The 25,091-nt window shown below is 40.0% G+C and overlaps 1 protein-coding gene across 1 annotated transcript in view; it reads right to left on the bottom strand.

Annotated features, from left to right (window-relative positions):
• HACD2 (3-hydroxyacyl-CoA dehydratase 2) overlaps positions 1-24,971 on the bottom strand; it is a 111,168-nt gene extending 86,197 nt beyond the window's left edge. Inside the window, exons 1-2 of the mRNA XM_072812490.1 lie at positions 24,796-24,971; positions 20,829-20,946 (exon numbers count right to left, since the gene is read on the bottom strand). Of these exons, the coding sequence (XP_072668591.1) occupies positions 20,829-20,946; positions 24,796-24,956 (279 nt within the window). The 5' untranslated portion in view covers positions 24,957-24,971. The remainder of the gene's footprint in view (positions 1-20,828; positions 20,947-24,795) is intronic.
• Positions 24,972-25,091: the final 120 nt, after the last annotated feature.

The following is a 25,091-nucleotide window of genomic DNA, read 5'->3' as shown; positions in this document are numbered from 1 at the left end:
AGGAGAAGAGAGAGAGAGAAAAGCAAGAAAAAATATTTGAAGAAATAATAGCTGAAAACTTCCCTAACAAGGGAAGGAATTGAACATCCAAGTCCATGAAGCCCAGAATTTCAAATAAGATGAACCCAAAGAGATCTATACCAAGACACACCATAATTAAAATCGCAAAAGTTAAGGATTTAGAGAGAAATCCTAAAAGCAATAAGGAAAAAACAACTTGTTATGTACAAGGTGAACTTGAGAAGGCTATATAAGCAGATTTCTCAGTAGAAACTTTATGTATCAGAAGACAGTAGCATGACATATACAAAGTGCTGAAAAGAAAAAACTTCCAACCCAAATTCTCTGAATGATAGCAAAGTTATCATTTAGAACTGAAGGAGAGATTAAGAACTTTCCATGTAAGCAAAAGCTAAAGGTATTCGTCACCACTAAACCTAAACCAGCCTTACAATCAATATTAAAGGGACTTTAAGCTAAGTAGTAAGAAAACAGGAAAGTAAAAATCTCACTGGAAAAGGTAAATATATAACAAATGTAGAGATCAAACACTTATAAAGCAAGCATGAAGGTTAAAAGACAAAAGTTTTGTCTTTTGTTTGTTAAGTTTTGTCTTTTGTCTTAAGTTTGTTTTCAGATAGCAAACTTATCTGAAATTATATTAAAGGAAGCATAAAATAAAAAAGATATAAAATATATCATCAAAAATTAAAAATGTGGGGGTAATAGTAAAAAGGCAAAGCTTTGAATTGTGTTTAAAATTAAGTTGCTATCAAGTCAAATCAGATAGCTATTTACAAAGAATATTTTGTCTGAACCTAACAATAAATAGCCACAAGGAAAAAAACACAGTAAATACAGAAAAGAAAATGAGAAAGAAATTTAAACATAACACTACAGAAAGTCAGCAAACCACTAGGGAGGAGAAAAAGAGAAGAAAGGAACAGGGAGGAACCATAAAAATGCCAGAAAACAATGAACACCAATAAGTATATGCTTATTAAAAATTACTTTAAATGTAAATGGACTAAATTCACCAATCAAAAGATGCAGAGTGACTGGACAAAAAAATGAGACCCATCTATATGCTGCCTACAAGACTCACTTTAAAGACACATACAGGGGGGATCACTGGGTGGCTCAGCGGTTTAGCACTTGCCTTTGGCCCAGGGCATGATCTGCCTCTCTCTCTGTCTCTCATGAATAAGTAAATAAAATCTTTAAAACAAACAAATAAATAAATAAATAATAAAGAAACACACAGAGTGAAAGGGAAGGGTTAGAAAAATATATTCCATGCAAATGGAAATGAAAAGAAAGCTGAAGTAACTATACTCCCATCAGATAAAATAGACTTTAGGGTATCTGGGTGGCTTGATTGGTTAAACGTCTGCCTTCAGCTCAGGTCATGATCCCAGGATCCTGGGATTGAGCCCTGCGTTGAGGTCTCTGCTTCACTAGGAGCCTGCTTCTCCTTCTCCCTCTCCCTCTGCTGTTTCCCCGACTTGTGCTCTCTCGCTCTCTGTCAAATAAATAAATAAAATCTTAAAGAAAAAAAAAGATAAAACAGACTTTAAAACAAAGACTATAATGGGGCACCTGGGTGGCTCAGTTGGTTAGTGTCTGACTTTTTTTTTAAGATTTTATTTATTTATTCATGAGAGACACACACAGAGAGAGAGGCAGAGACTACTGGGTGGCTCAGTTGGTTAAGTGTCTGACTTTTTTTTTTAAGATTTTATTTATTTATTCATGAGAGACACACACAGAGAGAGAGGCAGAGACTAACGCAAAGAGAGAAGCAGGCTCCATGCAGGGAACCCGATGTGGGACTTGATCCCAGGACTTAGGATCACACCCTGGGCTGAAGGCAGACGCTCAATGGCTGAGCCACCCAGGCATCCCAAGTGTCTGACTCTTGATCTCAGCTCAAGAGTTATTAGTTTAAGCCCCACATTGAGCTCCACACTAGGTGTAAGCCTACTTAAAAATAAATAAATAAATAAATAAATAAATAAATAAATAAATAAATAAAACAAAGACTATATAAAAGACAAAGAAGGGTATTATATAATAGTACATGGGTCAATGCAGCAATAAGATATAACATTTATAAATACATATGCACCCAACATAGGAAGACCAAAATATATAAAGCAATAAGTAACAGACCTAAAGGGAGAAAATGAAGGCAATATAATAATGGTAGGAGACTTTAACACTCCACTTTTATCAAGAGATAGATCATCCAGACAAAAAAATCAATTAAGAAAATACTGGCCTTCAATGACACATTAGGCCTCTTCTCAATTGTACATGGAACATTCTCCAGGACAGATCACATGTTGGACCACAAAGCAAATCTCAATAAATTAAAAGACTGAAATCATATTAATCATCTTTTCTGACCACAATGGTATGAAACCAGAAATTAATTATGAGAAAAAAAAAAACAGGAAAACCCACAAAAACATGGAGGTTAAACAACATGCTACTGAGGAACCAATGGTACACTGAAGAAACCAAAGGAGAAATCAAAAAGTACCTAGAGACAATTGAACACAAAAATCCGTTACATCAAAATCTATGGGATGCAACAAAAGTGGTTCTAAGAGGGAAGTTCATAAAGATACAAGCCTACATCAATAAACAAAAAAAGAAATCTCAAACATTCTATAACTTTGCACCTAATGGAACTAGAAGAAGAACAAAGGATCAAATTAGTAGAAGAAAGAAAATAATAAAGATCAGAGTAGAAATAAATGAAATAGAGATTTTTTTTTTAAAGATTTATTCATTTGAGAGAGAGAGAATGAATGGGGAGAGGGGAAGAGGTACAAGCAAAATCCCCACTGATCAGAGGGCCCGATGGAGGGCTCAATCTTATGACCCTGAGATATGACCTGAGGTCAAAGTCAGACACTTACTGGGTTGAGCCACCCAGTGTTTTCTGAAATAGAGATTTAAAGTACAATAAAAAAAAAAAAAAATTCAATGAAAGTAGCAGCTGGTTCTTTGAAATGAGAAAATCAACAATCCTTGGCTAAACCAACCAAGTAAAATAGAACAGAGTATTCATGTACATAAAATCAGAAATGAAAGAAATTACAACTGATACCACAGAAATAAAAGGGATCATAAGAGACTAGTACGAACAATTATATGGCAACAAGCTTAACAACCTAGAAGAAATGAATAAATTCCTAGAAACATACAATCTTCCAAGAAGGAATCATGAAAAAACTGAAAATGTGAATAGATTGATAATAAGTAAGGAGTCTGAAACAGTAATCAAAAACCCCCCAACAAAGTCCAAGACCAGATGGCTTCACTGGCAAATTCTACCAAATATTCAAAGAAGATTTAATACCAATCCTTTTCAAACTCTTCCAAAAAATACAGAAAGGAAAGCTTCCAAACAAAATTTTTGAGGCCAGCATCACCAATACCAAAACTAGACAAGGACACCACGAAAAAAAGAAATTACAGACCAATACCCTTGATAAACATAGATGTAAAATCCTCAACAAATTTTTAGCAAACTAAATCCAACAATACATTAAAAAGCTCATACACCACAATCCAGTGTGATTTATTTCAGGGATGCAAGGATAGTTCAACATCTGCAAATTAATGTCATATACTACATCAACAGAATGAAAGATAAAAATCATATTATCATCTCAATAGATGCAGAAAAAGCTTTCAATAAAATTCAACATCCATTTATGATAAAAACTCTCAACAAAGTAGGTACAGAGGGAACATACATTAATAAAGCCCCTAAATGACAATTCTACAGCTAACATTGATACCTACAGTGAAAAGCTTTCAGAAAAAATACTCACACTTAACTGCTTTTATTCAACACAGTGTTGAAAATCCTAGCCACAGCAATTAGGCAAGACAAAGAAATGAAAGGCATCCAAATCCGAAAGGAAGAAGTAAAACTGTCACCATTTACAGATGGTATGATATTATGCAGAGAAAATTCTAAAGATTCTGCCAAAAAACTGTTAGAACTAATAAATAGATTCAGTAAAGTTGCATGATACAAAGTCAATGTAGAGAAATTGTGGTATTCTATACACTAATCATGAAACATCGGAAAGAGAAATTAAGAAAATAATCCTATTTACAAACGTATCAAAAAGAATAAAATATCAAGGAATAACTTAACCAAGAAGGTGAAGAACCTGTATACTGAAAACTGTAAGACATGCATGAAAGAAATTGAAAAATACATAAATAAATGAAAAGATATTTTGTGTTCATGATTTGGAAAACTTAATATTGTTAAAATGTCCATACTACCCAAAGCAACCTACAAATTCAATAAAATAACTATCAAAATTCTAGTGGCAGGGCAGCCTGGGTGGCTCAGCGGTTTAGCGCTGCCTTCAGCCCAGGGCGGGATCCTGGAGACCCGGGATCAAGTCCCACGTCTGGCTCCCTGCATGGAGCCTGCTTCTCCCTCTGCCTGTGTCTCTGCCTCTCTCTCTCTATGTCTTTCATGAGTAAATAAATAATAAATCTTAAAAAAAAATTCTAGTGGCATATTTCATAGAACTAGAACAATTAACTTTAAAATATGAAACATAAGATCTTGAATAGCCAAAGCAATCTTGAGAAAGAAGAACAAAGCCAGAGGTATCACACTGCCTGATTTCAAACTATATGACAAAGCTATCATAATCCAAACAATATGGTATTGGTAAAAAACAAAACAAAATAAAAAAACAGACACACCTATCAATGGAACAAGATCAAGAGCCTAGAAATAAACCCACACATATATGAACAATTAATCTACAATAAGGGAGCCAGGAACAAAATATAGAGAAAGGTTAGTCTCTTCAACAAGTGGTGCTGGGAAAACTGGACAGCCACATGCAAAAGAATGACCACTATCTTACACCATACACAAAAATTCACTCAAAATGGTTAGACTTGAAAATAAAATGTGAAACCATAAAATTACCAGAAGAGGCAGTAAGGTCCTGACATCAGTTTTAGCAACATCTTTATGGAGCTGACTTCAAAAGCAAGGGAAACCAAAGGAAAAATGAGCAGATGGAAATACATCAAACTAAAAAGCTTGCGTACAATAAAGGAAATCATCATGAAAATGAAAAGGCAACCTACCAAATGGGAGAAGACACTTGCAAACTATATGAAAAGGAGTTAATATCCAAAATGTAAAAAGAACTCATACAATTCAACAACAAAAAAACCAAAGAGCCCTATTAAAAAGTGGGAAGAGGATCTGAACAGACACTTCCTCAAAGAAAGACATACAGATGGCCAAGAGGTACATCACTAATCATCAGGGAAAGATAAATCAAAACCACGAGATATCACTTTATGTTAGAGTGGGTGTTTTAAAAATGACAAGAAATGGGGTGCCTTGGTGGCTCAGCGGTTGAGTCCTGGGATCGAGTACAACATCGGGCTTCCTGCATAGAGCCCGCTTCTCCCTCTGCCTACCTCTCTCTCTCTCTCTCTGTGTCTCTCATGAATAAATAAATAAATACTTAAAAAAAAAAAAAGACAAGAAATAGTAAGTGTTGGTAGAAAATAGTATGGAAATTCCTCAAAAAATTAAGAAAAAATTTATCATATGACCCAGCTATTCTACTTCATATTTATCTAAAGAATATGAAAATATCAATTTGAAAAGATATGCATCCCTATGTTCATGGCAGCATTATTTACAATAGCCAACAACTGGAAACAACCTAGGTGTCCATTAATAGCTGAATGGATAAAGAAGTGATATATTTATAAAATGGAATACTACTCAGCCATAAAAAAGAGTGAGATCTTGTCATCTGTTACAACACAGATGGACCCTGAGGGCATTATGCTCAACAAAATAAGTAAGATGGAGAAAGACAAATACCATATGATTTCACTCATATGTAGATTCAAAAAAAAAAACCAAAATAAGTAAACAAAATAAAATGAAAACAAACTCATAGAGAATAGACTAGTGATTACCAAAGGGGAAGGGAGCTATGGGGTGGGTGAAAGGGGTAAAGGGGGACAATGGTATGGTGATGGTTGGGAACCAGAGTTGTAGTGGTCACTCTGTAGCATATACAGTTATCAAATTATAAAGTCATATACTTAAAACTTATATAATTATAAAAAAGTCATCTGAAGCCATCTATATTATTTAATGATCAAAGCTTTTCTGGATGATAAGAACTATCAGCTATTGTAGTATGTAGTACATTTTAGAATTTATATTTCTCTAGTAGTCATTCTATTGTCTGATCCTAACAACAACCCCAGCAGATAGGCAGGACAGAGACTTTTATTTATAGATGAGAAAACCAAGTCTTAGGAAAGTTATTCGAGGGATGCCTGGGTGGCTCAGTGGTTGAGCATCTGCCTTTGGCTCAGGGCGTGATCCCGGGGTCCTGGGATCGAGTCCCACAACAGGCCACATGCATCGAGCCTGCTTCTCCTTCTGCCTATGTCTCTGCCTCTCTCTGTGTGTCTCTTGTGAATAAATAAAATCTTAAGAAAAAAAAAAAAGCTGTTTGAATTCCCCAAGGTAGTAAAGTGATGTCCAGAATCAAGGCTCTATTTCTACTCTACAGATTTTTGTATTATATTATTTCATTGTATTTTAGTTATAAGATATCTGCTGAAGCCATAGTTTGACAAGACGTGGCTCATCTAGAGTATGCCTGATAAGACTATGTGCTCAAACACTACTATTTCACTAAATTTTGAGAGAAGAGGGAGTTAAAGAGGCTTGGATAGAAAAAAAAAAAATCAAGCTTCACAAATTTGTTGATAACTGAAAAGAACTATTATGCTGCAAATTTTACCATCTTCTTAAAAAAGAAAATGTTAAGAATCTCAAGTGTGTGAATATTATAAGATAATCTGGACCTCCTGCTGTAAAGTTGAGGAAAATAAAAGATGTCTATAGATTTAAATGAGGAATAAAAGACATGAATAAAGAGCATGCTGAGACAAGACAGAAGATGGTGTGCAGACAGAAAACTTAACCGTGTACGTAGCAAGACATCTACCCAGGAAGCTGATTATTAATAGGACATTACAAAAAAAGGATATACAATTGGTCCTTACACAACAATGGCATGAACTACATGGGTCCACTTACATTCAGATTTTTTTCAATAAATACATATTTCTTTTTAAAAAATATTTATTAATTTTAGAGAGCAAGCACATGCATATCGGGGTTGGGGAGCGGCAGAGGGAGAGGGAGAGAGGGTCTTAAGTAGACTCTGTGCTGAGTGTGGAGCCCAGCATGGGGCTTGATCTCACAACCCAGAGATCACAACCCAAGCTGAAACCAAGAGCTGGATGCTTAACCAAACGCACCACCCAGGTGTCCCAAATACATATTTCATATTGTGATTAATGAGTAAGATAGAGGTTGCCAAAAGACTAGACATGAAGGGAAGGTAGAGGAAAGAGGTGGAAAAGGCTGGGACAACAGGGCTCTTGCCTATTACTGGCACTCATCACCACACCACCCATCTGGGGGAAACTCAGTTCATTAAGATCTTCATCTGAGAGGTACAAAGGAACTGGATCTGGGGAGGAATCTCAACAAAGTGGCCAGTCACTGGCCAGTGTTACTCAAGGACCACAGAATGATAACCTGCCTCCCTGTAGTAAGAGATCTGGGAGAACTGTGGGGGCGGAGAGCACCAAGCAGAAACGGCCTGCAGAGTAAAGCAGGGAGGGCGCTGTCCGCGGTGCTGAAAATTCTCAGGCTGGGAACCAATATCCAAGGGAACTGGCCTCTTGCAGCTTACTAGCGTTTCCCGCAAGCAGAAACGGTATTAGAACCATATAAAGTGGGTCAGGTGAACCAAGTGACCTAGAGGGAAGGTCTAAAGGTGCTGTGCCTTCATCGGTTCTCTGAGATCCCCTGAACTGTGCCTGGAATGAGGTTTCCTACATTCCTGGGAAGAGGGACATGGAGTGGGTGTCACTCCCGGATCCAGCTGTGCTAACTTTTGGGTGAGGACAAAGTGATGTATGGTGCCTCACTCTACTACTGTACGACACAGTAACTGCATTTTTCTCTTCCATATGATTTTATTTTTTAAAAGATTTTATTTATTTTTTCATGAGAGATACAGAGATAGAGGCAGAGACATAAGAGAGGGAGGAGACTCCCTGTGGAGCCCGATGCAAGACTTGATCCCAGGACCCCGGGATCACGACCTGAGCCAAAGGCAGATGCTCAACCACTGAGCCACCCAAGTGCCTCTCTTCCTTATAATTTTCTTACTAACATTTCCTTTTCTCTAGCTACCTTTATTGTAAAAATACAGTAAAGAATACACATAACACAAAATAGGTGTTTACCAACTGTTCATGTTATTGGTAAAGCTTCTGGTCAACAGTAGGCTATTGGGAGTTAAGTTTTCAAGGAGTAAAAAGTTACACATGGAGTTTTGACTGCATGGGAGGTTGGTACCCCAACCTCTGTGTTGTGTAAGGGTCAACTGTATAATCCTTCAGGGCTATCATGTTTTCTTTGTGTGAAAGAATAGCAGGTCTTAGTCCTAGAAGACCCAATCTCCACTTCTGAGTTGCATATATTTTATAATGCCTCTTCTATCCTGAAATGAAATTCACAGATGATAGAATCTACCTACACAGGGGAGCCTGGGTGTCTTAGTTAAGCATCTGCCTTTGGCTCAGGTCATGATCTCAGGATCCTAGAATTGGGCCCCGCATCCAGCCCTCTGCTCAGCAGAGGGCCTGCTTCTCCCTCTCCTTCTGCTGCTCTGCCCACTTGTGCTCTCTGTCAAATTAATAAAATCTTTAAAAAAAACAAAATAAAAAAAAAAAGAGGGACTCCTAGGTGGCTCAGAGGTTGAGATCTGCCTTCAGCCCAGGGCATGATCCCAAAGTCCTGGGATCGAGTCCCACATCAGCCTTCCTGCATGGAGCCTGCTTCTCCCTCTGCCTATGTCTCTGCACCACCCCTCTCTCTGTCTCTCATGAATAAATAAAATCTTTAAAAAGAATCTACCTACAGAATTTTTTTTTAAAAAATACAATGTTTTAACTGTTATATAAAGAAAAAATAAAAAGTAATTTATTTTTTAAATTATGTATTTCACTATACAAATGTTTGAGGACATAATAAAGCAGTCAGCTATATGTGACAACTTATGATAAATAAGTTTGGATTTAAAAATAAGAATGTCAGAAAGCACCCTGAACTAGTATAGGACAACTGAAGAGCAGAGGTACAGACCAACACTAGAATAAAAAACAGTATTAATATAATGGACATAGGGAAGTAACCTTAACTTAGGCCAAAATAATATGCCAAGATAAGTAGTGGTCAAAATTAAAAAAAAAAAAAAAAGGTATAGTTTCATTACAAATGAGCCTGGTCTTATTTATTTCTAAGGGGTGTCAAAATAACCTCTAAGTTATGTCATGAGACAAGGTACGAAGAAAGTATCACATAAAGCCCATATGCCAATATTCTGTGAATAGTGCAACAAGGAAGAGATGGGTTTGGTTAAAACAAACAAACCAGTAATGCAAGAGGCAATAAAGCACTTGTATTAACAGACTGGTGATAGTTTTAGGATAAAATTGAAAAACTATGGTGATCCCCCAAGAAGGCAATAATAAGATATATTATTAAAATAGTTCTATCTAAAAAAAAAAATCCAATGAAATCCTTGTATTTCATGTACCTTCACTAACTTAATTGAAGTCTGACCAGGAATTTCAATCTGTTACATAATTTCAGTCCGTTTCATTGCATTGGCAGTAACAACACAATTGCACTGAAATTCTTTTCAGCTAAATATGCAAGTTGGAAATGCTGTAATTCTTAGAGCGCAATGTACAGGGTGAACAAATTACTCAATTATTTTGAGATGGTATCTTTATTTCACTTAGGTTGCCTCATCATATCAACTGTGGTAGGCGAAATTCTAAAGGTGATTCCCTGGGATTCCTGTTCCTTGGTTATCCAAACACTAATCTAGATACTGCAGTGTAGGGATTTTAAAAAAGTAATTGAGGTTCCAAATCAACTGACTTTAAGGTATGGAGATTATATGGGTAGACTTGATTCAACAAGGTGAGCTCCATAAAAGCAGAGCTGGTTGCAAAAGAAGGAAGTGACCTCCAGCTAACAGCTAGCAGGGAAGTGAACCTCAGACCTTCAAGACCTGGATTCTGTCGGGGTACCTGGGTGGTGCAGTGGTTGAGTGTCTGGGGTCCTGGGATCAAGTCCCTTATCGGGCTCCCCACAGGGAACCTGCTTCTCCCTCCGCCTGTGTCTCTGCCTCTGTGTCTCTCATGTATAAATAAAATCTTTTTTTAAAAAAGAAAAACCTGGATTCTGTCAACAAGCTGAGTAAGCTTAGAAGCAGATTCTTCCCTAGAGCTCACAGACAGAAGCCAGTCTGACTGACACACTAATTTCAGTCTTGTGAGGCCCTGTGTGGATAACCAAGCCAAGCCCAACTTCTGACTTATATAACCATGAGGTAATAAATAAGTGTTATTTTAAAAACAAGCTGCTAAGTTTGTGATCTTTATTATGCAGCAACAGAAAACTAAGGTAACAACTTCCTTCTGACTTAATAAGCTTTTGGTTTAATTTCTCACAAAGACATTTTAGTATCAATACGTACTATGAAACTATCAATTTCTATTTATAGAGTGGTTAGCCTGGAGGGCTATACAAAAGTCAGGGCAGATGCAGGACAAATCTTTATTGAGTTGGACTCTCGCAGGTGTTCTAAGAGATCTAGTCACAGCAACCCTACTCACTGTGGCAATCAAAACACTCTCACAAAGAAGTTTACCAAATCTCAAGAGGAGCTGGAACCCAAGCAGCTCTGGAGACCTCAGGCATGGTTCATGGATTTAATATGACTGCGTTACTGTGGGCCTCAATCTCTTTCAACTCAAAATTCCAAATTCTTGGGAGAAAAATATCTGACCAGCGCAGTATGGGCCAGGCATGCACCCCTGGGTCAGCCAGCTATGGTCTGAGGAGTCAGGGAGTAGAGATGCCCTTGCTATCAAGAAAGAAAGGTAAAAAAAAAAGAAAGAAAAGAAAAGAAAAGAAAAGAGAAGAGAAGAGAAGAGAAGAGAAGAGAAAAAAGAAAAAAAGGAAAAAAAAAAGAAAAGAAAAGAAAGAGAGGTCCAGCTGTAGAATTGGGAGAACTTCCAGGGAGGACAAAAATCTCCCAAGCTGGGCAACTCCACATGGCTGCCATACTCATATTATTATGGGGAGGTCCAGAACTAACCTGAGTTATGTTGATCAGTATCTGCCTAGTTTTGAAAATTATCATACCATATGTATGTATAATTCCATTTTCTCTCAAAACATTGACTCCATGCATTTTCTTATGCTTATGTTTCTTTTCCCTGTAATGAATATAGCACTTACGATTGGAGGGAAACACCTTTTCCCTCTCCTCTAGCTTCTATGAGAAGCATTTTCTCCCAAATATTTCTGGTCTTTCTCTACCTGTTAATCACTTTATCCCAGGAAAGGAAGGATGCCTCATCTGAGCAGTAAATTTAGGAGTAATTGGGGAGTGCTCAACTGAGCTCTACCCTGGGGTTCTCACAAAGAACTCCAAGTTCTCTATTTACTCCATGCTACCCTGGCCGCTGCTGCCTAGGGCAGGGTGGGTGGTAATCTAATTTTAGAGTTCAGTTAGCAAACCCATTTAGCTTACACACTAACACACAGCCTCCAGCTAGGCCTTTATCGCTAATAAAGTTGATATCTGGGATCCTTATGCAATTCCTCTGAGTTACTTCTCAATGTTCAGAGCATAAGCAAGAAAAAGGGGGTATTTATTGGACGCCCTCAAAGAATCTAGTCCAAACTTGTTTTCAAAATCCTTTTACATCCATTTTTAAAGGAGAAAATAGGTGAAATTTCCTTAATTACCATTATTTTCTCTCATTTAATTTTACCTTTTATGTTATTTTCAGCTCTATAATTTGTTAATTCGTTACCCGCTTTATTTTCATAATCTGATAGTAAAATGCTAACTCTTACCAAACTTAAAACTGGGAGAAAACTAGGGGTGCCTGGATGGCTCAGTTGGTTGGGTGTCTGACTCTTGATTTCGGCTCAGGTCATGATCTTGGGGTCATGGGATCCAGCCCCATTTGGGGCTCTGCATTCAGCGTGGAGTCTGCTTGGGATTCTCTTTCTCCCTCTGACCCTCCCCCAGCTCACTCTTACTTTCTCTGAATAAATAAATAAAATCTTTAAAAAAAAAAAATCTGAGAGAAATTTAAGGTAATCTAATCCAGCACATTCAATGCAGAGAGTTTAAGACCATGTGGCAAAACCAAGTCTCAGTACCCAAATTTCTTGTTTCCAGTGTTCTTTTACATATACTGACATTTCTTAAGTACAATTCTAATTTTACTTCTCTAACATTTCTGCCAGCTTTCCTATGATAATCATTTACCCATCAACTAATTCCACCAACGTGTTTGCCATGTTCCTGCTGCATGACAAATTGTGAACTCTGCCAGTTTCTCTTTGGCTTCTGCTCTGATATCAACTTATCTTATGCTGTATCTGGGCGGTTCTGCTTTTCTTGTATGCTTGGTCATGGCAGACTGGTTTTTCCTTTAGTAAGCTTGTCTTTCATAGCAACAGGCTGCTAAATTATGTTTATGTTTTGTTTTGAGATTTTTCCATTTATTTATGAGAGACACAGACAGAGGCAGAGACACAGGCAGAGGGAGAAGCAGGCTCCATGCAGGGAGCTCGATGCAGGACCCAATCCCAGGACCCTGGATCACGATCTGAGCCAAAGGCAGACGCTCAACCCCTGAGCCACCCAGACATCCCTGAATTATGTTTTTTAAACTGTTTTTTTTTTTTTTTTTTTAATGATAGTCACAGAGAGAGAGAGAGAGAGAGGCAGAGACATAGGCAGAGGGAGAAGCAGGCTCCATGCACTGGGAGCCCGACGTGGGATTAGATCCCGGGTCTCCAGGATTGCACCCTGGGCCAAAGGCAGGCGCTAAACCGCTGCGCCACCCAGGGATCCCCTGTTTTTTAAACTGTTATTCATCACTATAACTTTTTATTTTGATACAACTAATGAGTCTATTTGTATAAACATTAGAAATTATGCGTTTGTGCTATACTCAGTCATCTTGTAGGTTTACTGTTATTGTTCCTTTTTTTTAACAACAGATGTAAAATTGTTTTTTTTTAATTCTGTTTTATTTTTGTTTTTGTTTTATGTGTACTTCATTTTAAATCACAAGGTAATCTAAACTGCTTATATTAATTCCCTTTAAAAAATTTTAATCTTATTTTTCTTTTTTCTATTATATTGTATTACATATTACATTTATTGCATCTTTGTTTTTATTTTAAGATTCAGAGAAGTGGTATATAAGCACACACTAAAGTATAGAGAGTAAAGAGGAAAACTTCCTTCCTAAATATCACACCCCTCCATGGGAAAAAGCACCAGTAGTTCAATATATACCCCTCTATGTCTCTAAGTTCTAAGTTCTTAGTTAAATTTATTTATTTACATAAAAGTTAAATACCCCTTGATAAGTTTCTTTCAAAGTTTCATTACTTTTTATTGTCAAAAAGTCTATCTGTAGAAAATTGCAAGGTTATGTAGGAAACTAAGGCTTTCTCTTAACTTCATGTGGATTTTTTTGTTCTTAAAAGTCTAAGGTCCTAGGCTGTTTTACTATTACATTTTAAGATGTCTTTTCTGCTGGAAATTGCTTACCTTTGTTTTGAGTTTAAAAATTTAACAAATAGGTGCCCAAGAAGGGAAAAGATTTAAAAAGAAAAAAAAAAAAAAAAAAAAAAAAAACAGCTCCAGTGTGGAATTCTATATACTCTCAATAACCATACTGAGTTGGTCTTTCAGTTCAGAAAAATTTTCTAGAATCTTTCTTGATGATTTATGAGTTATATGTTCTAGCCTTTTCTATTGCTGGTACTCTTACTTTTTGACAAGATGCAAACCCTCAATCCATTTTCTAGATAGATCAGTCCTATTTCATTATTGATCTGTTGAATTTTATTACTTTCACACATACTTCATGTTTCTGTTTTTTAGATAATCATTTATACATTAGCTAGACCACCAACACATAATATCTCTGATCCACTTGGCAACATACATAATTTATAATATTCTTTTTTACATTTCAAATAATGAACCCTGAACCTTCCCCATAGCTTCTGCTCTGTAATCTATTTAGTCTTAGACTGTAACTGGGAATTCTTACCTTTTCTTGATCTTTAGTACAACCTACTTCTCTGCACTATGGTCTCCTTCCTACTCTCTAGTGATACCATCAATATTTTTAGATCATTAAAAAAAATGTTTGCCCACTCCTTTCTACAGCCATTAGCTGTCTTACATGCTTGAATGCCATATCAATTTTCTTCTATTTGCTCGAGTTGTCAGATAGTGAGACCTGTGTGGGTGGGCTCCTATTTCCCAGAGGCTCCCTCTTCCCTTCTAATGTTGTGACACTTATTAATTACACCAAATTCTATTTGTGAAACCTCTGGTTTTCACATTGTTTTTGAAGCTGCCTTGTCTGAGGTCTGTTGTCATTTCTGTTTATGTTAGATATCCCCACTATGACTGCTCGGCTAGCTTTTCAAAAGTCTTTTAGAGGTCTGTTTTCTTAAGTCTTCAGAATAAAGGCAGTCTAAAATGTATATATAACAGGAGTTTCAAAATTTCCTTTTTAAGATTTTTATTATTATTAATGGGAACCTGGCATGTTTTCACAAGGAGGGAAAATATTATAGATGGTGGTAATGTCCCCAGACAAGTACACAGAAGTAAACTTAACCAATGATATGCCTGAAGCATTATCGTATTAATAATACCACAGAACTTAACCTCCTAGTATCTCTGTAGAAAAAATTCATCTAGTATTTAAGGCAAACATACAGGAAAACTAGTAAGGAGACACAAGATGGGAGCCCATTCCTTCATAAGGACACTACAAGTTCTTAACATTTTGCTGTATTTTAGAGAAATACTCAAAATCAGCTTCCTGTATATATCATTAAAGGGTCTAAAGAGAGTTATGAGGTGAGATACAAGGAGTCGGACCAGATTACAGGGACAGGGCTTGGAAAGTGGTAGTAAGGTAAGAAGATACAACAAAAGCTATCTACTCTCTTCCACTGCTTCTCTGGAATCTGCTCTGCCACTCCAGACCTAGCTGTAGATCAACTCTAGAAAAAGATCACAAGTAAGACTGGGGAGCTGTCTCCTTTCTTTTTATAGGTGAAGGGGTTCCAAACGATAGAAGGATCTGGAAGAGAATGGGAAGGAAAGGGAATTCCTTCCCAGCTGGGCAGAGGTAGGTAAGTGATATATATATAGCGGCGTACATATATTGAAGATGGTCTCTATCAGTCTCAACAATTAATGTCTTTACAGAGCAGTCCTTAAACCACTGGAATCACATGGCCAATCACCAAGGCATGTCCAATCATGAGTATTTAAAATGTCTTTGGTATAATTAGTCTTATGTTAACTAAGTCCAAATTCTCTCAGAAATAATATCATTTTAAAATTTTTCTTTAAAGACTTTTTGTTTTGGGGGTTGAGAAGAGGCAGAGAGAGCAGGAGAGAATCTCAAGCAGACTTTCCACTGAGCACAGAGCCTGACACTGGGCTCAATCCCACAACTCTGAGATCATGACCTCAGCCGAAATCAAGAGTGGGACCCTCAACTGACTGAGCCACCCAGGTGCCCCTCTCAGAAATAATTTTAAGCTGTCATAATATAACATTTTAAGCTATCTTAATGAATATCACAGATCAAAAAAAAAATGAAGAAAACTTATCCACAGCTCATATGGATGACTTTTTAAAAAGTCATATAATTTACATACCATTAATTCTCTCCTTTAAAGTGTACAATTCAGTGGTTTTTAGTATGTTTAAAGGTTATGCAATCACCACTAATTCCAGAATACTGTCATCATCTCAAGAAATCCTGTACCCATTTAGATTCGTTCCCCATTCTCCCTACCCCACAGCCTCTGGCAACTACTAATCTACTTCCTGTCTCTCTGGATTTGTCTCTCTGGACATTTTGCATAAATAGAATCATATAATGTATATACAGTGTTTTCTGTTTTGCTTCTTTCACATAGCACCATGTTTTCAAGATCCATCCATGTCATAACATGTATCAGTAATTCATTAACTTTATGGTATGGAAATTTATCTATGAATGACATTTAAAAAATATATTTTTGCTATGTTAATTAGCTCTCACAATTACTCAAGATTCATCTCATAATTTGCACATTATAATGTTGATTGTATTCGCTTCAGTACTTTGGTAAATACTAGGCTTTCCACCTAGCACCCCTTTTTCTAGAAATTACCCCTTCCCTTCAACAGTGACTGGTCCAGGAATGAGAACCTGATTCAAGCTGGACAAATTTGGCCCTTCATTGGTAATGTGGGACTGAGAGTAGGATTCTATTTCCAATAGTTGCTCTCCTGATTACAGGAGTAACAATCTTAGGAGCTTTTAACTACTATCATTCTTGCCATGTAGATTAAAAAAACAAAACAAGAAAATCAGTGTGAACGAAAAGAAAGAATCAGAGACAAAGAAAATGAGAGTAGCAGAGATAAGAGATGGAGCAGGAACCCCTGAGTTCCCTGCAGACTGCATCCCTGTCCTTGGATCCCATGGGACATCCTATAAACTTATAATAAAGTCCCCTTACTGTTCAAGATGGTTAAGGTGGTTTCTATAATCTCTAGCCAAGAGCCCTAGTATAACCAATCTATCCAATAAGATTTTAAGCTCTTTATTAACAAGGAATCAACCTCCATAGCACACATTATAGTAACTCACAGACACACTTAATCAAATGATCACCTGTGGAGTAACTTGCAAAATTATCTAAAAAATACAGTCAAGACCTTCTCTGATGAGTATGGAAAAAAAAAATAGGTTTTGTGTCCATATTATAAAAACCTATACTATTGTACCACTGACTCAATATTATCTTTACACCCATTTTGCAAAACATTAATTTCCTCAGAAGTAAAATGACCTATTGTACTACTCCATCCCATTTCCACTTGCCTTGGTAAATGTTTTCAAATCTTTTGAAAAGTATAGGGCTATATTTTTCAAAGAAAATTTGAAATTTCTTGCAAATAGCAAGTAATCTCTATTTTCTTTTTAAGCAAATTCCCACAAAACCTACTAACAAATGACATTCAGGGGTGCCTGGGTGGTTCAGTCCATTAAGCATCTGACTTTAGCTCAGGTCATGATTTCAGGGTCCTGGGATCAAACCCTGAGTCAGGCTCTATGCTCATTGGGAGGTCTGCCTCTCCCTTTCCCTGTCCCTCTGTCCCTCCCCTCACTCGTGCTCTCATGCTCTAATAACTAAATAAAATCTTAAAAAAACAAAACAAATAACATTCAGCATACAGAGATACAAGTAAGTAACCTCATTTATAGTGGCATACATATACAATATACATATATGATAATGTGATATATGTATATATAAAACAGAATATTAGTCAGCCATAAAATAGAAAGAGATCTTGCCATCTGCAATACCATTGATGGTTCTAAAGAGAATTCTGGTGGTTGCCAGAGGGAAGGTAGGTGTGGGATGGGTGAAGAAGGTGATGGGGATTAAGAGCATACTTAACATGATGAACACTAAAGTACTGTACAGAATTGCTAAATTATCATATTGTACACCTGAAACTAATACAACACTGCATGTTAACTATATTAGAATTGTAATTTCTTTTAAAATATTTATTTCTTCATGAGAGACACAGAGGGAGAGGCAGAGACACAGGCAGAGGGAGAAGTAGGCTCCTGGTGGGGAGCCTGAGGCGGGACTTGATCCCACCATCTCGGGATCACATCCTGAGCTGAAGGCAGATGGTCAACCACTGAGCCACCCAGGTGTCCCTAGAATTATAATTTAAAATAATGCAAAAAAAATGCAAAAAAGAGAAAATAAAAATAAAAACCATAAAACATTGGGAAATTAAAAAAAACTCAACAGACTCTTATATACAGAAAACAAACTGGTAGTGGCCAGAGGGAGGTGAGGGGAAGAAATGGGTGAAACAGATAAAGGAGATTAAGAGAGCACTTACTATATTTCACCCCTGAAACTATTAACACTAACACTGTAAGTTAATTATACTTCGATAAAAAATGTATAATGACCTTAAGCATACGGAGATAAAAATGAATAACCTCCCTGGAATCATTCTCTCCTTTTCTCCTGCAAACAAGATATATTGTCAAACAAGTAATTCCCATAACTAATCTGTAATTCAATGACACTGTACACCTGTAATTATCATATGATGTAGGTTGCAGAGGTATGAAACATTCCTTAATCGACAACTAGGAGATACAGTCTTTGTGAGCCTGCTCTTTGCCCCAGGCTGAGAGGTCTAGTGCTGTCACTGACAACTGTAAAGCTAATTCCCTGCTATTCCTGGGAGTCTTGACTTCATTTTGCCAAGTCCTTTCCCCAAAATCAAATCCAGGATTTGTCACCTAATTGGTTCTGAGTGGGGATAACAGAGATAAAACCAAAAATCCAAAATGTTTTCTTAAATCCCTGTTAAAAATTCTATAGGGATAAATGTGCTAATCCTTCAAAGTATAAGATTTGGTTCCTGAGTGGATTTTGTAAAACATATTAATGTCACTACCTTCTCTAAGACATACTGAAATTTAGAAAATCGTACTTCTAATATTACAAAGGCTTACAGAGATAGAACCCCTTTAAATTATTGAAGAACTCTAATCAGGTACAACTGTATACTGTGTCAAGCAATGGGGCAATTTCTCGTGGCCTCAGCCCAAAACTTGCTTCTCTATAGCTGGAGAGAACTGTGCCGGCCAAAGCTCTGAGAGGCAAAGTCACTCACTCACTATTGGCAGCTTCCAAAAAATTTTTCAGAACTTCAACAAATGGCTCACATAAGGATTTGCTGAAGTTCTCTCAGACTCAAACTGTTAGGGAAGGAAGAGGCTTTGAAATCTACTTTAACCTAATTACTTCATAAATGAGAAGAAGGGGTGGACAAGAGATAAATGACTTGCTCAAATTCAAACAGTTGGTAAAACCAGCAGAGTTAGAATATGGCTACTCCATTCACAGCTGGAAGCTCACTTCCCCATACCATCTGCCTAAAATGTGGAAATATGGACAGTTTTGAAACCTCTGCTTCCTGAGAGAAAAACACAAAAACTTTAACTTTCTGCTTCAAACGTGAAGGTGAGAGGTTAAGCTGTTACATGCCATTTCCTGGAGGTAAAAGGTAGTATCCTTCCAAATGTCATGATGCACTTGCCCTGGAGGCTAAGTGAATGAAACTGAACACCAGATTTTTGCTGCAACGTGAAGGTTCTTTACCATTAAGAACTATGGTAGCCGTTGATTCTGTGTGCCCAAAGCTACCCCATTCCTTCTTTTCCATTAACAAAGCCTATAGTCCCTTGGCCAGAAGGATGGGCATGTGTCCTAGACGAGGTTAATCAACCATTTCACATCACAGGCAAGACTGACTGGTCTAAGTAAGGCCAACCAGAACCCTTCTCCAGAACTGTGACATAGATGCTACGAAAAATAACTCCTTCCCCCTCTCCTGCCATGTGGAGAAGGCAGTTTGCAGTAGGAGAGCCTTAGACCAACATTCCAAGAGAAATAGACATAGACAAAGATGAGAGATGGAAAGAGTCTGGCAATGTCAAATCCTCATTCCTGAGGTGGTTCCTTTGATTCAGTAGGTTAACCCCATGTCTTTATCGACTATAAAGCCAGTAAATTCCTTTCTTGCTGAAAATACTTTGAATTGAGTTTCTGTCACTTGCAACTCAAAAATGCTAACGTATACTGACCCTAGGAAACAGGACTAGGTATGTTACTCTCAATACATGAGAACTAATAAATGTTTATTTACTTATTTGCATTATATTGAATGTATTTAAAAGTTACTGATTTGGGCAGCCTGGGTGGCTCAGCAGTTTAGCGCCACCTTCAGCCCAGGGTGTGATCCTGGAGACCCCGGATCAAGTCCCACGTCGGGCTCCCTGCATGGAGCCTGCTTCTCCCTCTGCCTGTGTCTCTGCCCCTCTCTCTCTCTCTCTCTCTCTGTCTCTCATGAATGAATAAATAAAATCTTTAAAAAAAAAGCTACTGATTTATCATCAGACTTTTCTGTTGTTTTTTGAGAGACTGTATAACATTTTTCTAGAAATATTTATATTTAAAGTCTGAAAATTTTTTCATTACAATATTCTCTTATGGTTTTAAAAATTGACACAACCACAGAAATTGTATCAATGAACATTTATTTAAGAAAACATTTTTGACAGGCTTTTGGACAGGCTCTACTGTTTTTTCTATCTACCTTACCTGACACCCTACACTCACCAGCTTCATTGTTTCCATTATAAGCTGGCTGGTGAAAGTCTCTGAGTTTGCTAACACTTCCCTATGATTTCCCTAGGATCAAAAACCAAAATCCTATCATAAGCTTTCTTCATGATTTTCAGTAAACATTGAATGTAAAATATATTCCAGTTAACATAAGCTAAATGAGATTTTATTTTATCTAGAATGTCAAGAAGATACTCTAGTCATCAACACAGTATGCTATAAAGTAAGTTTTCAAATTTAAAGCAAATCCAACAGATATGGCTATTTCAATGGAATTTAGTAGCATGCTTTTAATTTTTAACAATAGAAACCAGTAACAATGAATCTCAGAACCTACCTCCAATAAGGCTCCAGTTTGGAAGAATTTCAACGGCTTTTCAATGGAATAATAAAGGCTATGGTAGCTACCCTTAGCCAGGTATGCTCTGACCAGTCCAACTGCTATAACCAGCCACCTAAGGAAAAAAAAAAAAAAAAAAGAAAAGATGAGCAATCAAGAAAAAAAAAAAAAGGTAAGTAGGATTGTAGGTAATAGAAAATTTGGCAACAACAGATACTACTAAAGGTGACCTCAAAAATCAGCATCCTGGATTTATCAACTATGGCCTTCAAGTGCCAAGCTGTAATGCACAGAAATGTTGCACCACCAACAGCACCCAACCAAGAGTGCTCTGCAAAAGCACAGTGGCACCTCACCCATCTGGAGCTCAGCTTTTTGGCAAACTTGCCTGTTGAGAACAAGGCCAAAATGAAGAGAATAAGCTAAATTGGTCCTTGAGCAGCTAAATTAAGTGCCAGAAGTCTAAGAGGAGAGAAAAAAGCTGTTAAAGGAAAATTTTAAATGGCCTGTGCAGTCAAAGGGTCTGTAATAATAATAGGGTGGAGGAAAGATGTTTTAAACTATTTTCACAAGTATCTCACAGAAACATACCCATACCCTACTCTTAAAATTGCAAATGAAATAAAAATAAAAGGTTGGTTTTTTGAAGAAAAAAAAAAAAAGATTTTTCTTAAAGCTCAATTTTCCAAAATCAATTCAGTAAAATAAGCCAGATCAATACAAAACACAAAACAGGGAAGTGCTTAGGCATATCACTGTGAATGTTAGATTTCTGTTCTGTCCTCAAAAGTGAGTTTCTCAGACCCTGTAATTTTTTAAGTTCCATAGTGAAACAAATGGATCTTTATTAATAAAGTATGTCTCCCTGAAAGCAGTAATAGATTTACCTAAATAAATATACAATCCTAACTAGGCAATGGGATATATGGTCTATGTTATTTCCAGAAACTAATCATACAAAGACATCAAATAAGAATCTGCAAAAGAAATGAATTCCTTAATGGTGTAACTGTCTCAGCATTAGCAGCCTACCAAAAAGAAAAAAAAAAAAAAAAAGACTACCTTCCTCTCAAAATTCCAATTTCTCTTTTTGAGTTAAGACACCACTCCCTATCCTCCATCACCAGGAATAAAGGCTTCTTTCCTTCTTTCCCAATGTATCTTAAAATCTCTCTCCAGTCCAGTGCTTTTGTTAATGCCTTTGCCCACAAGAATTCACATATAAATATAGAACACAAACTTCTGGACGTTCTTTTAAAGAATCACTCTCTGACCATTTGTGCGATAAAGAAAACTTGCATCTGCACTATTTCTCCACTGGCCTGTGAATCAAGAGAAATAAGTTCTAGATCCAGATCTATGACTAACAAGTTCAGTGGTGTCAAGCTAGTCAAGCAAATCACCACCTCTCTGAACCTAGGTTTCAACACGGGCCATTTCTGTGATAAAGCAATCAAGTCTATGGTCCTCCCTATATATACAGCTGTGTGAAAAATGCAAAGTGCTGAAATGCTAATATGACATTAGCATTTGGGTTAAAAAGGGTGTGTCTGTGTGTATACATATTTGCTTGGATCAGCATCTGAAGGAATTACAAAATTAGCACTTCCACAGAGAGGGGATCTGGGTGGAAGGGAAGGAGAAGAGCGAAGTTTCACTGCATGTTCTTGGGTATATTTTGAATCATGCACCTGCCAATGTAGTACCTATTTTAAAAATAACTAAAACTAGATGCGCACCATACAGTTCTTTAAACTTCTCTGCATCTTTGAAATTTTTCCTAATAAAATGTTAGAGAAAAAAAATTTTTTTTTAAGATTTTATTTATTTGACACAGAAAGAGCACAAGTAGGGAGAGAGGGAGAGAAAGAAGCAGCAGGCTCCGTGCTGAGCAGGGGAGCAGGGAGCCCATTGTGGGGATGGATCCCAGGACCGGGGGATCATATAACCTGAGGTGCAAGCAGGTGCTCAACCCACTGAGCCACCAAGGCACCCGAGGGGAAAAAATATTTTACAAATGAATACAATTTAAAAATACATGGGACTCCTGGGTGGCTTAGTGGCAGAGTGTCTGTCTGCCTTTGGCTCAGGTCGTGATCCTGGAGTCCTGGGATCGAGTCCTGCATCGGGCTCCCCGCATGGAGCCTGCTTCTCCCTCTGCCTGTGTCTCTGCCTCTCATGAATGAATAAATAAAATCTTAAAAAGAAAAAAAGAAAAATAAACATAACGGGCACCTGGCTGGCTCTGTCAGTACAACAAGTAGACTACTGATCCATCTGGGTTGTACGCTGGAGCCCCATCTTGGGTGTAGAGATCACTTTAAAAATAAAATCTTAACAGAAATACCTAACAAGCAGTCGGATCCTGTGACCTTCCCTTCTAAAACTACGGGATCAGAGAACTAGAGGTACCTGGGGGCTCGCCTCACTAGGCAATGGATGGATACATGGTCTATGTTATTTCCAGAAACTAATCATACAAAGACATCAAATAAGAATCTGTAAAAGAAATGAATTCCTTTTTTTTTTTTTTTTTTACAGGTTGAAAAACGGAGGGCAAAGAAAAGCAAACGTGACTTGTCCAAGGTCACACAGCCAGTGATCGTCAGAACTAGAACTGGAGAACCTGCTGTGGCAAGAGGTGGAGCAGGGGCGGCGGAGGTAGGGACCCGCTTGGAGGAGTCTATGCCCCCCCTCCCCCCCCAGCAGCTCTCGGCCTTGCCCCCGCCCCGCCCCGGGGAGTCTCCAGTCCGCTCAAGCTGCTCAAGCTCCGCTCTGCTCGGGTCAGCGGCCAGAAACTTTGCTCGAGTGTCCCCTTTACCTTTCAGATTAGAGCTCAGCCCGGATTTTGAAAACAGCCGCGCCTAAGTACGCGGTCAGTCCGCGGCCACAGCTGTCCCCACCGCCCCCGCGGGAGGCTCGCGTTCCTGGCCTGCAGCCCGGGCTCCCGCGGCCCCGCAGGACCGGCCCGCCCCCCCCCTGCGCCCCGGGCCCAGCCCCGACCCCGCCCCCGGCCACCCCGCAGGGCCCGCAGCTCGGCTCAGGCGCGCCCGGCCGCGGGCAACTTGCTCCGCGCCCCCAGCCCCGACCCTGCAGGGCGCCTCCCCCTCTCCGTCCCCCTGCGCCCCAGCCCGACCCCCCGCCACCCCGCCGTCCCTGCAGGTCCCCAGGACTCCAGCTCGGGCTCACCCAGCCTCGGGCAACTTGCTCGGCGCCCCCAGCCCCGACCCTGCAGGGTGCCCCCCCGCCCCACCCCTGCAGGGCGCCTCCCCCTCTCCGTGCCCCTGCGTCCCAGCCCCGACCCCCGGCAGGCCCCTGGGACTCCAGCTCGGGCGCACCCAGCCTCGGGCAACTTGCTCGGCAGCCCCAGCCCCGACCCTGCAGGGCGCCCCCCCCCCGCTCCCCCCTGCAGGGAGCTCCCCCAGCCCCGACCCCCGGCCACCCCGCCGTCCCTGCAGGTCCCCGGGAACTCCAGCTCGGGCGCACCCAGCCTCGGGCAACTTGCTCGGCAGCCCCAGTCCCGACCCTGCAGGGCGCCCTCCCCGCTTCCCCCCTGCAGGGAGCTGCCCCAGCCCCAGCCCCAGCCCCAGCCCCGACCCCCGGCCACCGCGCCGTCCCCGCAGGCCCCCGGGAACTCCGGCTCGGGCGCTCCCAGCCTCGGGCAACTTGCTCGGCGCCCCCAGCCCCGACCCTGCAGGGCGCCCCCCCCGCCCCCCTGCAGGGAGCTCCCCCAGCCCCAGCCCCGACCCCCCGCCACCCCGCCGTCCCCGCAGGCCCCCGGGAACTCCGGCTCGGGCGCTCCCAGCCTCGGGCAACTTGCTCGGCGCCCCCCGCCCCCCTGCAGGGCGCCCCCCCCGCCCCCCCTGCAGGGCGCCCCCTCCCCGCCCGGGCCGCCCCGCCGACCGCAGGGCCCCCTCCGCGGCCGGCCCCGCCAGCGCCCCGCCTCCCCGAGCCCCGGCCTCACCCCGCCGTCATCACCACATTGTAGATGACCAGGTACGCCGTGGCCAGCGGCCCTGGGCCCTTCTTCTTCCGCGCGCCGCCAGCTTCTCCGGCCGCGGCCCCGGCCCCGGCCCCGGCCCGGGCCCCCCCGCCCCCATTCCCCTTCGCCGCCGCCGCCGCCATGTCGGGCGCCCGAGCACGCTCTCCCTGCGCGGACACCACCGCCCCGGGACCAGGCGCCGCGAGGGGGCGGAGGGAGGGGCGGGGCGGGGCCGAGGCCGCGGGGCGGAGCCAGGGCCAGCGCCCACGGGCCGCCAT

This window comes from Canis lupus, chromosome 35, assembly GCF_048164855.1.
Source record: "Canis lupus baileyi chromosome 35, mCanLup2.hap1, whole genome shotgun sequence".
NCBI lineage: Eukaryota > Metazoa > Chordata > Mammalia > Carnivora > Canidae > Canis > Canis lupus.
Note: the sequence above shows the minus strand (reverse complement) of the source record. Positions and strands in the feature narration are given on the sequence as shown.